Source organism: Camelus bactrianus, chromosome 16 (assembly GCF_048773025.1).
Source record: "Camelus bactrianus isolate YW-2024 breed Bactrian camel chromosome 16, ASM4877302v1, whole genome shotgun sequence".
Taxonomy (NCBI): Eukaryota; Metazoa; Chordata; class Mammalia; order Artiodactyla; family Camelidae; genus Camelus; species Camelus bactrianus.
Genome location: NC_133554.1, coordinates 10,579,963 through 10,594,810, shown reverse-complemented (window position 1 = coordinate 10,594,810; position 14,848 = coordinate 10,579,963). Strand labels below are relative to the sequence as shown.

Genomic DNA, 14,848 nt, shown 5'->3' with positions numbered 1-14,848 from the left:
CACTTTAAATGCAGTTTTACCTCATTTTATTTGTAAGGAATTGTTACAGAAAATGCAAATATCAATATTTGAAAAATACATTCCATTACACGGACTCCAAAGAAACAATGCTGATAAGCGCCGTGGTCCTATATGATGGCCTCGTCCCACACTGAGCCCCACCCGGACCAGCCTGCAAGCCTAGGCGATCAACCCGTGTGTGCCTGCAGTTTCTGCCCAGCCCTTCCCCTCGGTATGTCACACAGGTCTGTCACGGTAACAGCCAACCGCACACAGCTGCCAAAAAAGGCCAGTAAGTCATAAGTTGAGCAGGCTACCCACTCAAGACTCGCTAGCTACAGAAAACCAATGTTGTCAGTTGTAGCAGGTTAATATATTATTTATGCCACACAAAAAAGTAACTGTACAGGCAATGATCTTCCAAAGAAAGTCTTTAAGGCATCTGTAACTTCTGGGAATTTACTAAGTGTTTAGTTTATGTCTTGTCAAAAAATCAGCTCTTCACTAAATTACTTCCAAAAATTAGCATGTGGCTTCCAAATCCCTTTAAGGAAGTTGTTTCCCTCACTTTCTTCTTTCCCTGGATGGGGTCAGGGGCTTTGGTGCTTCAAATTAGGAGGGGCCGGCCCAGTGGGAAGCCATCCCAGGTCCTGGAAGAAAGCCTGTTTCAGGAGCTCCCTCAGCCTCAGCCTGCAAGCTCCAAGTGGGGATGTTGCGGAAGTGTCACACTTGCTCATGCTACTGTCACCTGGGGAGTTAGTTTGCCTTTCAGATCTAAGCATTACATAGTTCAATAGGGTTTTTTCTCCAGATTAAAAAAAGAAAAAACTAGATGGAGATCAAGGCTCTCCCCCATCCCAAGGCATTTCCTCCACTTCCTGCCTGCAGACAACATTAGCACGATACTGTTCAATACAACAGGAGGAAGACCCGCAAGCACGCGGAGTTCCATGCAGGGCCCCATTCAGGGAGAAGAGTTGAGGAAGCTGAACACGGCAGTCACAAACAACTCAGGACTCTGAGGTAGAGGACAAACAGTCACATGGACCCCACTCCTGGAGAGAATATGGCAGGTGAACTGAGCAATCTAACCCGGCCTTGACCAAACTGGTAATTGGGGTTGACAAGCACAGGCAACAAACTTCAAACGGAACACATGTTCCAATACATCATTCAGAGAGACGCCACTAAAAAGATAACTGAAAATTAAGAAGTCCTAAGTGTAGGCACTTAAGTCTGTGGGAAAGTCCTGTGTTAGGGGATCATAGCAGGTTAGTCTCAGCCTTTCGATCTATAGATAGCACATGGTTTGTACCTTCATCTTTTTAAAAAGTCAAGACTGTTGAGAATACACTGCATCCAAATCTGGTGATGAGCAATAGGCAGTTAAAAAGCTAATTCAGTGTAATAATGTCGACTGGTACAGCGAATTACATCCCACTGAAGTTTATTCTTCCTGCTTACTCATTCATAGCTGGCAACTTTCTGAATGAATAAAACTGAGTTTTTGCTACTAGTATTTAAGCCACGGATTAAAATTTAACAAGAACAGCTAGGCAGTTGTACAGTCAAGTCTCGACAGGGTGGAGAGTACAAAGGGGGCCAAGAGCATGTAAAGTCCCACCAGGGCAGCCACCACTCAAGGAGCGTGTGTGCGCAGCCCTGTGAGCATCAGCCTGTCAGGGGGCTTCCCGAGACTCTGGAAAGGTGCTTTATCTGCCTCTATAAGAACGCACCCTGAAGCCAATGCAGAACTCACACGATGTTCCTGCAGCCCTCGGTGGCTAAGTACCGTCTCTATCCCTGGACTCCGTGAGGAAAAAGAAGCTGGACTCAAAAACCTATTTTAAACATGATTTTAAGACTTTTAAGTGCAATTAGAGGCAAGATTGCTATTGAAATTGGTCTGGTAGCACAGGGGCAGGACAATCAGCCTCATTGCTGATTGAATTCCCATCCTCTCTCCACCACGAACATTAAAAGAACAGGTATAAAAAGTACCGACCGCCTCAATTCGTATCTGAAGCGTAATTATCTTACTTTCCAATTAAAGAACCAAGCCACCTAACTAAGCCCCATTTCCCCAGGCCCGGTTCAGGCAACAGAAAACAAAAACTTGACCCCATGCTTCACATGGTCAGGTGTTTGCCAAGACTAGCTGTTTTTCCATAAAAATTCTATATGAAATATGTCACAGACTTTAGGGGACAAGGGAACTCTTCTAATTACTTCTTTCTTTTAAACATTGTGCACAAGCTCCTATTAACATAGAAAGCATATATATCTTATAAATCACAGAAGTATTAAGAAAAAGTAGCACTCTGGTTTATCAGCTCATTTTACACACATATTTAGGCAATAGGATGTATAAATCTACAGCAACATGGAAGACATACCACTATCCAAATAAACAAACAAACAAAAAAACAGGCGTTGCAAAAAAATATTTAGTCCCTTTTACACATATATCCATATCTTCATTAATGCAAAAAAAAATGTAGTGGTTATTTAAATGTCTGAAAAAATCAGTATGTATGATTGAGATTGTTAATCTCTGAGTATAACTGTATATAACACATATTGTTCATCTCAGAGTTTTTGTGTGTTTTTTAGCAGTGGTAGAAGTTTCTCTTTAAATGTGCATCTTTCAAAAAACTGGCCAAACCTTCAAAGGAAAAGGAGTTTAACATCTCAGGGTTAACGTGTGTACTAGCAGCGACTAAGGTCCAATAAGCTCTGGGGACCTCACTCAGCATACGAGTGAGCCTTCCAAAATGGGGCCCTCGGCCGCCAGCTCTCCTGGGGGCAGAGCAAGCTACACAGCACTGGGACCTGGGACCAACAGCACTCACAGCGTAACTGGGAGGGTTTCAGCAAGAGGCACTCATGTCAGGAGATGGGAGGCTGGAGACTCCCTTTCTCATCCCTGGGCCCGTGTGACGTTCTTGCTCCAAATGACACTCCGCAGGAATTGTCCCTTTAAGACTCAGTGTGAGCGGAGGTCCGGTCACAGCTAATCATTAGACTCGCTGATGCACAGGTGTGCGAGGGCATTTTTGAACATGGATTTTTAAATTGGAATCACCAATAATGCAGCTATATAAAAAGTGCAGCACAATAAAAGTGCATCTCCTCTACCACTGCCTAGTAGCAGATGACTGAGGACTCCACAGACAGGACACAGCAAGATGAGAGAATGAGACGGCTGCTAGGGGGTGTCAAGCTGCCAAAATGCAATCCTGACGCCCGAGTAGCATGAATACTGGTAAAGCTTTCAGTTGTTAAGGCCACAATTGTTCAGCTCTCATCTTTGAACCCTGTTTAGAAAGATTTCACCTTTTTTAAAGGGGTAGCTCACTAAAAATATAGCTTAGCTTTTCAAAAAAAAAAAAAAAAAAAAAAAAAAAAAAAAAAAGAGAGAGAGACTTCAGGGCAAGAGGATCCTATTATCTTTATGAAAACACTGTGCAGAAGTCCACAGCCACTTACCCTAGAGTAAAGCCAGCTCTCGTCAGGCAGCCAGACGCCAGCTTTCTACTGTGAGGCTCTGCCTAGAAAGTCTGCCCAGGCAGGAAGACTTCATGAATGCTCTGAGATGGACACTAAGCTACTGGAAGGGAAAATGCTTTTCAGACTGTCCTTGTACGTAGTTAGCAGAATGGGGTTTAATTCCTATCACATTTATCACTTAGGCTAGATGGCCTGGTCCAATGAATGAGACATCTAGTGAACTCGATCACAGTCTGACAATCATACAGAATCATTTGAAATGGGATCTATCACACCATGGTCCTTAACTGTTGCAGTCTATCGCCGCAGGAAGACGACTGCCAGCTCCTGCTCTGGGTGGGGTCAGGCTGGTGAGCAGAGCAGCTGCTGGGGAGGCGACTGAGGATGTGGCCTGGACCTTCCTGGGGGCTCACTAGGAGACCCCACCCAGAGTCAGTACATCAAAGCAAATGTTGCAAACTCGCACAGGCTTGTTCAGATCAAACTTTATAATAGGAATCTCCTTGGTCGAGCATTTATGGCAAAGAAGACGTCCGCAGTGACGACTGTGGAAGCAAAGAAAGGGAGTGTGAGAGAGGCTGGGGAGCAGACCGTGGCCCGGCCCAGGGCTCAGCCCCGGCAGCATCCTGGGCAGATGAGGCCAGGCCACACGGGCATTCCGCCGACAGCTCTGCCCTTGCCAGCCAAGTTATACAATGCATGCAGAACTTCTAGTTCATGAAGACAAAATTCTAGCCAATAAGTAGGTTAAAGTGGTACTGGAGAAGCCTCTTTCCTTAAAGCTCAAGAGAGGCTCAGTAACAGCCAAAGAACCATCTCCCTGTACAGGGAACAGCGCCTCGGTTCTCAGGAGAGCAGCCTGCGCTCAGGCTGGGAAGCACACCTCCCCTGAGGACAGTGACCCGGCTCAGCTCCACCGCAAGCAGGAAGCCTGGGGAAGACGGCACGAGGCCTGACAGGCCGCGGGGGACGGGGAGCGCCGGCAGCCGGCAGGCAGGCCACTAGCCTGAGCGCCCTGGGCTCCCCGCGTCACTAGAAGTGGGCACAGCCCCATCACTCCTGGTCAAGCTTTGCTCCTAAGAGTACGGGGACCTGGCAAGCTCATGGTTTGTCATGGAAAAAGGTAGGAGCAATGGTCTGAGCAAAAACCCCCTTATTCCTCTGGCAAGCGATGTTGGGGGGTCTTACCAGTGATGTTTGCGAGTTGTGACTCCAAACTTGGCAGTGCACTCGTAGCAATTGGAGCCGTCGCACCATGGGGGCTCCTTGGACAGCATGTCTGTAACACAGGCAGGGGACCAGTTCCGTCAGATAGTGACAGTGCCCGGGGTTTGGGGGAGCAGGGAAACAGACCAGTAAATAAAGCAACACATCGCAGAGGGACAGGAGGGACAAAAGAGCCACACACAGGCCCGCCTCCTTTTACTGAGCTTCACAGATACCGTGCTTTTTACAAATTGAAGGTTTGTGGCAACCCTGCATCGAGCAAGTCTATCGGCGCCACTTTTCCAACAGTATTTGCTTACTTCCTGTCTCTGTGCCACATTCTGGTAATTCTCACACTATTTCAAACTTTTTCATTGTTATTCTATTTGTTATGGTGATCTGTGATCAGTGATCATTGATGTCACTATTTTAATAGTTTTGGCATTTTTTAGCAATGAAGTATTTTTCAATTGTTTTTAACATTGTATTTTAGACATAATGCTCTTGCACACCAAATACAGTCAGTGTAAACATAATCTATTTTTTTAAATGTAACTTTTATATGCACTGGGAAACCAAAAACATTTGTGTGAGTCGCTTTATTGCAATATTCACTTTACTGGGGTGGTCAGGAACTGACCATGGTCTGCTTGTATCCTAACTGGCTCAGGGAAAGCTTCACCAAGGAAAACACAGAGAAGCACCATTTGCCAGGCAGACCAGGGGAGAAGGAAACGGTGTTAAGGCCGAGAAACAGCCCGGTGTCTGTAGGGGAAACCGTGCAGTCGGTGATGGCTGGAGGGTCAGGTATGGCAGGGAGAGGGCAGCCCAGCAGCTAGAGAGACTGGCGGGGGCTGAACGGGGAGGGGAACCAGGCAAGAGACGAAGGAGGCAAAATCTGTAGGATCTGGTGCCTGAAAAGAAGTCAGGGGTGTGAGGAGGAGGCAGGGGGAAGAAAAGAGACGAAGGTGATTTCCAGGTTCTAGGCCTCCAGAGTCTGACTGAGTCAGTGGTGGGACCAGCAGAGAAGAGTCACTAGGGAGAGAACCTGAGCAGCAGAGGAGTTCAGCTCTGAGTCTGCGGACGCTGTGGGCACCTGGGCTGGGAGCTACGCATGCAGCTGAGAGCAGCAACACCTAGCACTTATCACCACACCCGGCACTGCTGAGTGCCCTACACACAGGAGGAGACTGAGCTCCCAGGAAGAATCGATCATCACCCGCACCTTCCACACGCCAGCACTGTGGATGGGATGCGCTCCTGTTCTGAGCTCTTAAAAGGCTGACCAAGTACAGGGCAGACAGCAGACTGATGTAGAAACACCGCTTTAGCTTGGCTCTGCTACAAACCAGCTTTGTGACCTTGGGCAAGTCACCTCCATCATGATCACGCAGCTGCTAAGTATGTCTGAGCCCATTTCTCCACACACACCATGAGGCTGAGAGCCCTGGTCCGTCTCCACTGTGGGCAATGACAGCACCCTGACACGTGAGCACTCGAGGCACTGATTCTGCCACCTCAAGGGGGACGAGTAAAGGCTTACAAATATGAAATCATCAAATGTGAAGCTCTCCCTGCCACAAGAGGAGCACAAAGGAGGAAGAGTCAGTGGGACTGACCCAGAAGGCTATTCTGAAGGACAAAGAATCAGCTTTGGTGGAAGGACAAAGGGCGTGCAGACACACAGCCAGAAGCTGTGCGGAGGGTGACCTGCCCCGAGCTTACAGATTTCCGGTAGGATCAGGGGTAGTGGGAAACGACACGGGCCCCACGCAGAGCACTCTGAGAAGAGACGGCTGACAGTGGCCCTCCCACTGCGGCTCAGAGGTCCTTCCCAGCACTCACAAAGTCCTGACTACGTGATGCCTGGTAGGCTACTGGTTCAGATCGTGGAGAAGTTGTTATGAGGTATGAAGACCACCAACACACCCAGATCATCAACACCGTCACGTGCCTGCACTGAGAGCGGAAGGCGGGCCACTCACCTAACAGTCTGAACAGCAGCTGCTTGGTGGCAACCTGGTAGTTGAAGATGTTGACTCCCTGGTTGTTGTTCACCCCAAGGCGGGCCCCAGAGCGGACGATGGCGCGGCACAAGTTGGCATTCCCTTTCATGTAGGCTAAGAGCAGCACTGGAAAACAAAACCACAGGCAGGGCTACTTCGCACCAGGCCCAGCCCAGCACTGCCAAAGGGCTGGCCGAGGACGGCCAAGGGCAGGACAGACCCCAGAGAGGACATTTGTTAGCGAAGTCCCCGCTGACCCACAGCGGCCCCGCAGCTCTGGGGAGAGCTCCACAGAGGGGCTGCGGCATCTGGCAGTCAAGGGCCTGGCCACGCGCCAGGGGCTCGCACGCAGCGCCAGCCCCAGGGACACTCCTGTCCATTCAGAGCTTTGGCCACAAGGGAAGAGAGGAGGGATCAGATACTGAAGGGAAAATATACTGTTGTCTCAGCTGCCTTCCTCAGACATAAAACACTGGGGGACAAAGCTCTTTTCACACAATGTAACTAATTCTAAAGACTTGTGAGGTGTGTACACATAGAGAAAATAATCAATTAGTGTGGGAAACACACTCCAGAAAGTTCTGCCTCATGGATCCTCTCTTCTGTGCAGGCTCTGGCCAGGCCATCCTGCTGGCCCTCCTTCCTAACAACTACAGCTAACAGCAGCTCCCTTTTGCTTACCTTTACCAGATACTTTTTTAAATTCTTTCATTTAATTCTCTAAACAATGCAGTAAGATCAGGGTTGTTATTTCAAATGAGGACACAGGCATAGAGAGGTGACACAATTTAGCTATCACCCTGCTGGAATATGACAAAGCTGGGTATCTGAAACCAGGTCTGTAATTCAGATGCCTGGGCCTGAGGTCCCTGCCTGCCTGGCTGCCTGTTGACCCGCCCTGGACAACGGTGCTCGTTGGAGTAGGTGGTGAGCCCTGCAGCGGCTCACTCCCAGGGCTGACTCCTCTGAAGCTCAGGCTCATCACTGCTGGCTTAAAACACATGTTCATGAATCAAGGCCAAGAATTCTTCCCAAGGCTAAGTAGCGATGACAGAATATTTGGTCCTATGCCAACGTGCCACTTTTTCAAAGCACCTCACTATGTCCTGTAGTGTATTTCCTCCTTCTGAAGCACCTGTGAGGTGGCTGTATTTTTCTCTCTCTTGGGATTCGGAAGCTTGAGTAGGGACTTAACTGACTGGATAGGAGATAGATGAGGGCAATAAAAACCAGTGGGGAGGCCTGTCTGGACATGATATGACTTTATGAGTGCTAGATGCACTTCAGATGTGCTTGTGCCTAAAATCCAACACCGCCAAATTCCACCTCAGGAATTGGTGACAGATGCTCATACAGCCCAAATGCACTGGGCTGAATGTCCTTAAGTAATCACACGTGTGCCCAGGCTCCAGTCGTTCTAGGAAGCAAGGACCACCATGAGACCGGGCAGACAAAAACCTGTGACATACCCGTGTTTCCTTCTGCATCTGGCTTATCCAGAGGGTACTCAGGCATGCACTCCAAGAAGAGATCAAAGATGGCTGCTGCATTCTCTTTGCCATATTGTCCCAAAATGTGCAGGGGCGACTGGCCTCTGATAAAAAAAGTTGGGAAAGTTAGGTATATATCTGCCATGGCCATCATGCACAAAAGAAATGGGATTTTCTGAACTCTGTGATGCTGGGTAAATCTAAAGGACACGATAATCATAAAGTTTTTCTAAAAAAGCATTTTCAAAAAGAAAAACTCCAGGATGCCAAAGGCTGATCAAGGGCCCGAGTGGCCAGTTCTGCAGCGTGCACCTTCTTTTATTTTTCCCTGTTGTCTTTTAAATGGATTTCAAAGTATTAAAAACTAGAAAATAAATGATTTTACAGGTTTTAAAAAATATATTAGAGCTTCAAACTACAAATTAGATTGGCATTCATTTAACATGTCAAAAAATAAAATACATTAGTCTCTTCCCCTGGGGAGTTGTCCACAGAGAAGCAGTCAACAATTCTTGGCTGTAAACTCCACTTTCACTGTAAGAGCTGATGTTTGGACCTGGGGCTAATACAAGGCACCCATGACCACCAGCTCTGAGGGGCAGGCAGGGGACATGGACCCCTGGCCTCTCCTCTGAACCACACACACTCACCTTAGATTAAAGGCTTCGGCGTCCACGGTGCACTCCGTCAGGAGGACCCGGATGTTGTTGAGCCGGCCATGCATGACCGCGAGGTGAAGAGCTGGAGAAGAAATCCTCTTACAGTGCAAGCTCAGAGGCACACACAGAAAATCCAGACTCTTCCTCACCCTCAAAAACCTCCCTCTAAGTGGGACTCAGCCAAAGCAGCCTTGTCCACCCACAGAGCATCCTTTCCAGTCTTCACCATCCCCAAGAATGAGTCACAAATGCAACCTCCTAAGATTTGTCTTCTGCTTCTGCAGTTTTTCAAAGATGAGGTTTAATGATTTCACAAGGAGCCACTCTAGGCTTCTAAGGTTATCATTCAGCTCGGGAGGCTGCCCAGCCCCTGGTCAGAGCAGGCTGGGTGCCCGGCTCAAACACCTCCTGTCACAGGGCTGGTCCTCTAAGAGCCAGTGATCCTGGTGGGGAGCAGGCCCAAGGGAGCAGCGCCCCTCCACCCCTAGAGGGCGCTCAGCACTGCACACCATGAATGGCTGGAAATTACCATTGTTTCCATTCTCATCCACAGCAGCAAAGTCCACTCCATTCTCCAGGAGGACTGAGCAGATGGTGGGCAGGTCCTGCTGGGCAGCGAGATGGAGGGCGGTCTGGCGGTGCTTGGTTAATTCATTCACTTTGGCTCCTGCAAGAAGCTGTTGAAGTTGATTACATGAGCAGCCGCTCTACCACAAACAACCAAGGTCCCACGGACGGGGGCCAAGCCTGCCTTCTTTTGGCATCCACAGAGTCTGCCCTGCTGGCAAAGCTGGGAGGACAGGGCCTCACATACACACCCGGTGAGGCAAAGGCCAGCAACACCAGACCCAAGGACAAACTGGCAATTATGAAAGGTTAGAAAAGCCATTCCTTAGGACACAGAAATTCTAAGACTTCAGTATATAAAACTACACAGAACTGCAGTGACGTTCACTGCTCTATTTGGAGATGTCCACTGCTTGTAACAGTAAAACCAGATTGCGGGAAGGATTTCGTTAGGAAAATTATAATATATACAAACAATAGAATAGGTAGCCATTGAGATGATAAATATTTATGATTTAACATGAAAGGATGTCTACAATATAGTAAGTTTTTAAAAAGACAAGTTAGAAGACAGTAAGACAGTGAGATTCCATTTGAAGAGAGACAGACCGAGAAATGTATACACACACACAATATATTCAACTCTGAAGGTGTTTAAAAGCATATATTCTGAGGGAGAGGATATAGCTCAGTGATAGGGTGTGTGCCTAGCATGCATGAGGTCCTGGGTTCAATCCCCAATATCTCCATTAAAATAAATAAATAAATAATCTAATTACCTCCCCACCCACCCCAAATTCTTTAAAATTTAAAATATATAAATAAATTTTTAAAAAAGCATACATACCAAACTCAGAGCAGAGTTGGGAGTGAAAGGGAGATACTAACTGCCTTATACCCTTAACGCACTTTAAGCTTTTCCATGATAAAAATGAAATATTTTTATATGATTTTTTAGAAGAATGAAAGCAACATAAAGAATTACAAAATCAAAAGCAGGAGGTCCTTTAAATAATATCTTATGTATTCATTCAGTATTTGAAATTCATTCATCATCCACTTTCTGACAAAGTTTCAGAGACATTTGCTGGTAACAGAAAGAATCTACAGTTCACAGTCAGAGCCCAGTTTGCCTCTCCTGAGGTCTGAGGCCACCCCTGGTTGTGCTGTCTGCGTGCGCAGGGGCTCTGCCTCTGGGAGAATCTAGGCAATAGTTAGCTGCTCTATTCTGACCCTGATGGCCAAGTCCCAGCACCCCCTGGACCTTGGGCACCTGGTCAAATCACTCACAGGTCCAGACAGGACACATCACAGAGGGGTATTTGTGGTCTGAGTGCTGTGCTAGGACCATAGCTAACCCCACGGGTGTTACCTGGGGGTAAGGGGAGAGGTTTGGATAAAGGCATTGTTTTAGTGGAACAGGTTCCAACATTAAGCCACACCGATTCATAGAGGAAGGACTGCATGGCCACTGTTTGGAAGATCGGCAGTTTCTAGGGACTCCTATTACCTGCGAGGTCAAGCCTTACTAAGACAGAGGCATGATCCTGGTGAAGGAGCCATGGCCCTCAACACCCCTGGGCTCTCAGGGTGGCAGGCAGACTGACCAACATGTGACCCAATTCTCTACTACTTTGAGGCCCACCTCTATTAGAAACAGATCTACCATACATACAATCCAGTAACTCCACTTCTGGGTATCTCTCCAAAAAAACAAAAACATAGTAATTCAAAAAGATACATACACCCCATTTAATTGCAGCATTATTTACAACAGCCAAGATATGGAAGCAACCTAAGTATCCACGTTGGATGAATGGATACACACACACACACACACACACACACACACACTGGAATATTATTCAGCCATAAAAATGAATGGAACCATGCCATTTGCTAATATGTGGAATTTAAAAAACAAATAACAAAACCCCCAAGTTCAAAGATACAGAGAACAGACTCGTGGTTGCCAGGACAGGGGTGAGGGGTTGGCAAAATGGGTGAAGGTGGTTAAAAGGTACAAACTTTCAGTTACAAAATAAGTAAGCCCTGCAGATGTAATGTACAACATGGTGACTGCAGTTAGTAACTAAGTATTACTGTATATCTGTAAGTTGCTAAGAGAGTAAATTTTAAAGTCCTCATAAGAAAAAAGTTTTTGTAACTACATATGGTGACAGATGTTAACTAGACTTATTGTAGTGATCACTTTGCAAAAAAATACAAATATTGAATCAATCTGTTATACACCTGAAACTAACTGAATGTTGTATGCCAACTATATCCTAAAAACCCCAAAAAGACTGATGAAAAAAAGAGTGAGAGGGAGAGCAAGCTCACTGGAAAGCCTGATCCAGAGCAGGCAGACGACAGAAACAGATGTCCCTTCCCTTGATGCTCCCACCCTGCCTCTGCCTTCCCTCGAGGCCTCACTCCAGCATCCGCCTGCCCACACAGCCCACTGGGCACTCAGGACACGCTGCTCACAGACACTCCTGCTTTCCCGAGAGTACTGGCTCACCCCCCAAATCCGCACTGGCCTCTCACAGTAACTGGCAAACACCTATGACGAGAGAGCCCGCACGTGCCCTACAACAGGCTTTGTCCACATTACACACAGTAACGTTTTAGTGACACTCACCAGATTGCGGACAATAATCTCTGAGCCTGCTTGCACAGCAAGGTGCAAAGGGGTCAACTTGGAAGCATCCTGGACTCTGGAATTCACGTTAGCTTGGACACTGATCAGGAACAGGACACTTTCAATGTCAGAGTTCTGAACTGCCACGTGAAGAAAATTCCGGCCCTTGTTATCCACCTAAAGCAAAAAGTGGGAAGCAAATTATTAGTGAGCTCCCCCTGCAAAAGTGCCTCCTGAGCACCAGAGAGCTGCCCTGACCACTGGAGAGGCCACGGGGTAGTCCTCCTGCAGTTCCAGGAAGCTCCCTCCCAAGAACCAACACTAAAACCCACATTCCCCCACCACCATCACAGATCCACTCTGCATGTCTATGCACATGGGCACATCCACGTGGTCGGAGAAAGGGAACTGATCCAAGCTGCCCTGGTATCCTCCTGCAGCAGGAGTGGGCTTGGAAAGCCAAGAAGGAAACAACCTGAAGGACAGAGAAAAGAATCCACCAAAATACTGGGATGCACGGGGAAAGGCAAAGGTGGACACTGGCCCTGGGAGTCTCCTGCTTTGGCTAAAACAAGCACCCAGCATTCTAACACCACAGCTGCAATGCCCACCTGACCCCTGTGCAGTCAAACAAATCTTCAGAAATTTCCAGAAAGTCTCCTCTTTTACTGAGCTACAGGATACATGCGAGGGAGGCCGCCAACAGTACGTCACAGACTTTGTCACTGAGGTGGAGCAGGCAAAAGATCACGCAGATCAGACCACAGAGGATCCTCGTACCAAGAGCCGCCATATTACTACGAGGGCTCAGGAAGAAGTGAGGGAGACACACGTTCTCAGTCTCTCTCCCTCCCTCCCTCTCTCTCTCTCTCTCTCTCTCTCTCTCTCTCCCTCTCTCCCTCTCTCCCTCTCTCCCTCTCTCCCTCTCTCTCCCTCTCTCCCTCTCTCCCTCTCTCCCTCTCTCCTCTCTCTCTCTCTCTCTCTCTCTCTCTCTCTCTCTCTCTCTCACACACACACACACACACACACACACACACACACACACACGTCCACCACAGGTGCTGGTGCCACAGCAACATGTCTGCAAAGGACTTGGATCAACAGCACCGGTTTCACACCAGATGGGGAGATGTGAGATCACTATGGCCATTCACGCGCATCCTACCCCACGTGAGCAAGGGTGAGGAAACGCCTGCGTGAGTCAGTGACACTCAGGCAAATGCTGAAGAAAAGGGAAGTACGGAAGCCTGGGACGCACCAGGGCAAAGTCTTCACTCATGTCAGGACTTTTGTGAAGGTCCCAGGTTTCCATCTTAACTTCATAAATGGCTACTCAGAAACCTTGGCAGTGTCCTAAGTGCTGGATGGAGATTCACGTGTCTGAGGACTGACTTAACTAACCCATCCCAGCTCCTGCCTCAGATCAGTTGCTACTGTCATTTGCCACCCAGTCTGATGTTCCAGGTCAACAGCTCGCCATCCAGATTTAGCAGCTGGTGAAGAACCACAGAGAACAAGGACAACTGAGCCTGCTGAGCTGGACGGTAACAACTCCCATGAAACCGTTTAAACCCTCTGAAGACATTCATTACTAGGGCAATCAAACTACCAAGCAAAAGTAAAGGACGATCTCAGTCGTACCGGCCACAGAACCCCTGTCACAGGGCCCAGCCGCCCCAGCTTCCTTCCACATCACGGGCTCCAGCTCGGGGCTGACGCGTGGGGCAGGACAGGCAAACTCCTCCCAGAACCCACACGACAGCAGAGCAGCCACATTTTAAGAAAGGGGAGTATAAATTCAAAGCAAATGTCTTTATAAAGAGGCCTGTTTATTAGTTGGTGGCACTTGCTCAGTCTCCACGTAACAGGTTCTGCTCTGCCCAGGGCGCGGTGGAGAATGTGGGGTGTTGGTCACTCACCTGCTCAGCAGCCCCAGACTCTCGTTTTAGGATGGCCTCGGCTGCCTTATTGTTCTTGTAGGTCATGGCGCAGGCAAAGGGGGTCAGGCCCTGTCTGTCTCGTACATTCAGGTGGATCTCAGGGTGAGAAATCAATAGCTGAATGATGACGCCGTGTTGGTTGCTGATGGCCACGTGGACAGGCGTTCTGCCTTCTGCATCCTATGGGGACAAGGCCCAGTTAAATGAAGTTAAAACCCAGGAAAAACATGGAGGGGAATAACTTTTAAATTGAATTTGGTTCTGAGAATCAATACTGCCACTCTGTGTTTGAAATCAGCATCTCAAGAGGCCAAACACTGAGGTGACCAACAGCCACTGCCCATTACCCTCATGCTCCAGTGACCCAGAGCCACGAACACACTAGGTTTAGAAAAGTTGTCAACCTCACCTCTAAGTTAAACCACTGCTTATCTGGCCGCAGGGCAGCATACAAACCTCCACAGGCTGGAACACTGAAGAGCATCAAGGAATATAACTCATGGATGTGCCACCGAGCTACTGGAACAATTTCCTAAACACGGTACTCAGCCTGGAGCTAGAACAAATTCTCAGTGGAAATCTGTTAACTAATGGGGACAGGGGGTAAGGGAAAGTTGACTGAACAAATCTTCCTCACTTTGTAGAAAGGACCAAGACACAAAGAAGGAAAGTCTTAGCCTGAAATCATTAAAACGACTAGACAGGCTGCATGACAGAGAGAGTCACTTCACCAGTCTGCACCTTGTGCCCGTCCGGGTGAAGCAGAGGCCCGGGACTAGAGAAACGGCGAGGCCCCTGCCGTAAGAGGAAGTTTCCCTGGTCCTGG

General features: G+C 48.1%; 1 protein-coding gene across 5 annotated transcripts in view; it reads right to left on the bottom strand.

Annotated features, from left to right (window-relative positions):
• Window positions 1–9: 9 nt before the first annotated feature.
• The window catches only part of ANKFY1 (ankyrin repeat and FYVE domain containing 1), a 72,812-nt gene continuing 57,973 nt past the window's right edge, over window positions 10–14,848 (bottom strand). For all 5 annotated transcript variants that reach the window (XM_010969948.3, XM_010969947.3, XM_074342560.1 and 2 more), the window contains 8 exons: window positions 14,002–14,202; window positions 12,083–12,259; window positions 9,401–9,548; window positions 8,863–8,953; window positions 8,192–8,316; window positions 6,702–6,848; window positions 4,699–4,789; window positions 10–4,055 (listed from right to left, as the gene is read on the bottom strand). In XM_010969948.3, coding sequence (XP_010968250.1) covers window positions 3,923–4,055; window positions 4,699–4,789; window positions 6,702–6,848; window positions 8,192–8,316; window positions 8,863–8,953; window positions 9,401–9,548; window positions 12,083–12,259; window positions 14,002–14,202 — 1,113 coding nt within the window. In that variant the 3' untranslated portion in view covers window positions 10–3,922. The remainder of the gene's footprint in view (window positions 4,056–4,698; window positions 4,790–6,701; window positions 6,849–8,191; window positions 8,317–8,862; window positions 8,954–9,400; window positions 9,549–12,082; window positions 12,260–14,001; window positions 14,203–14,848) is intronic.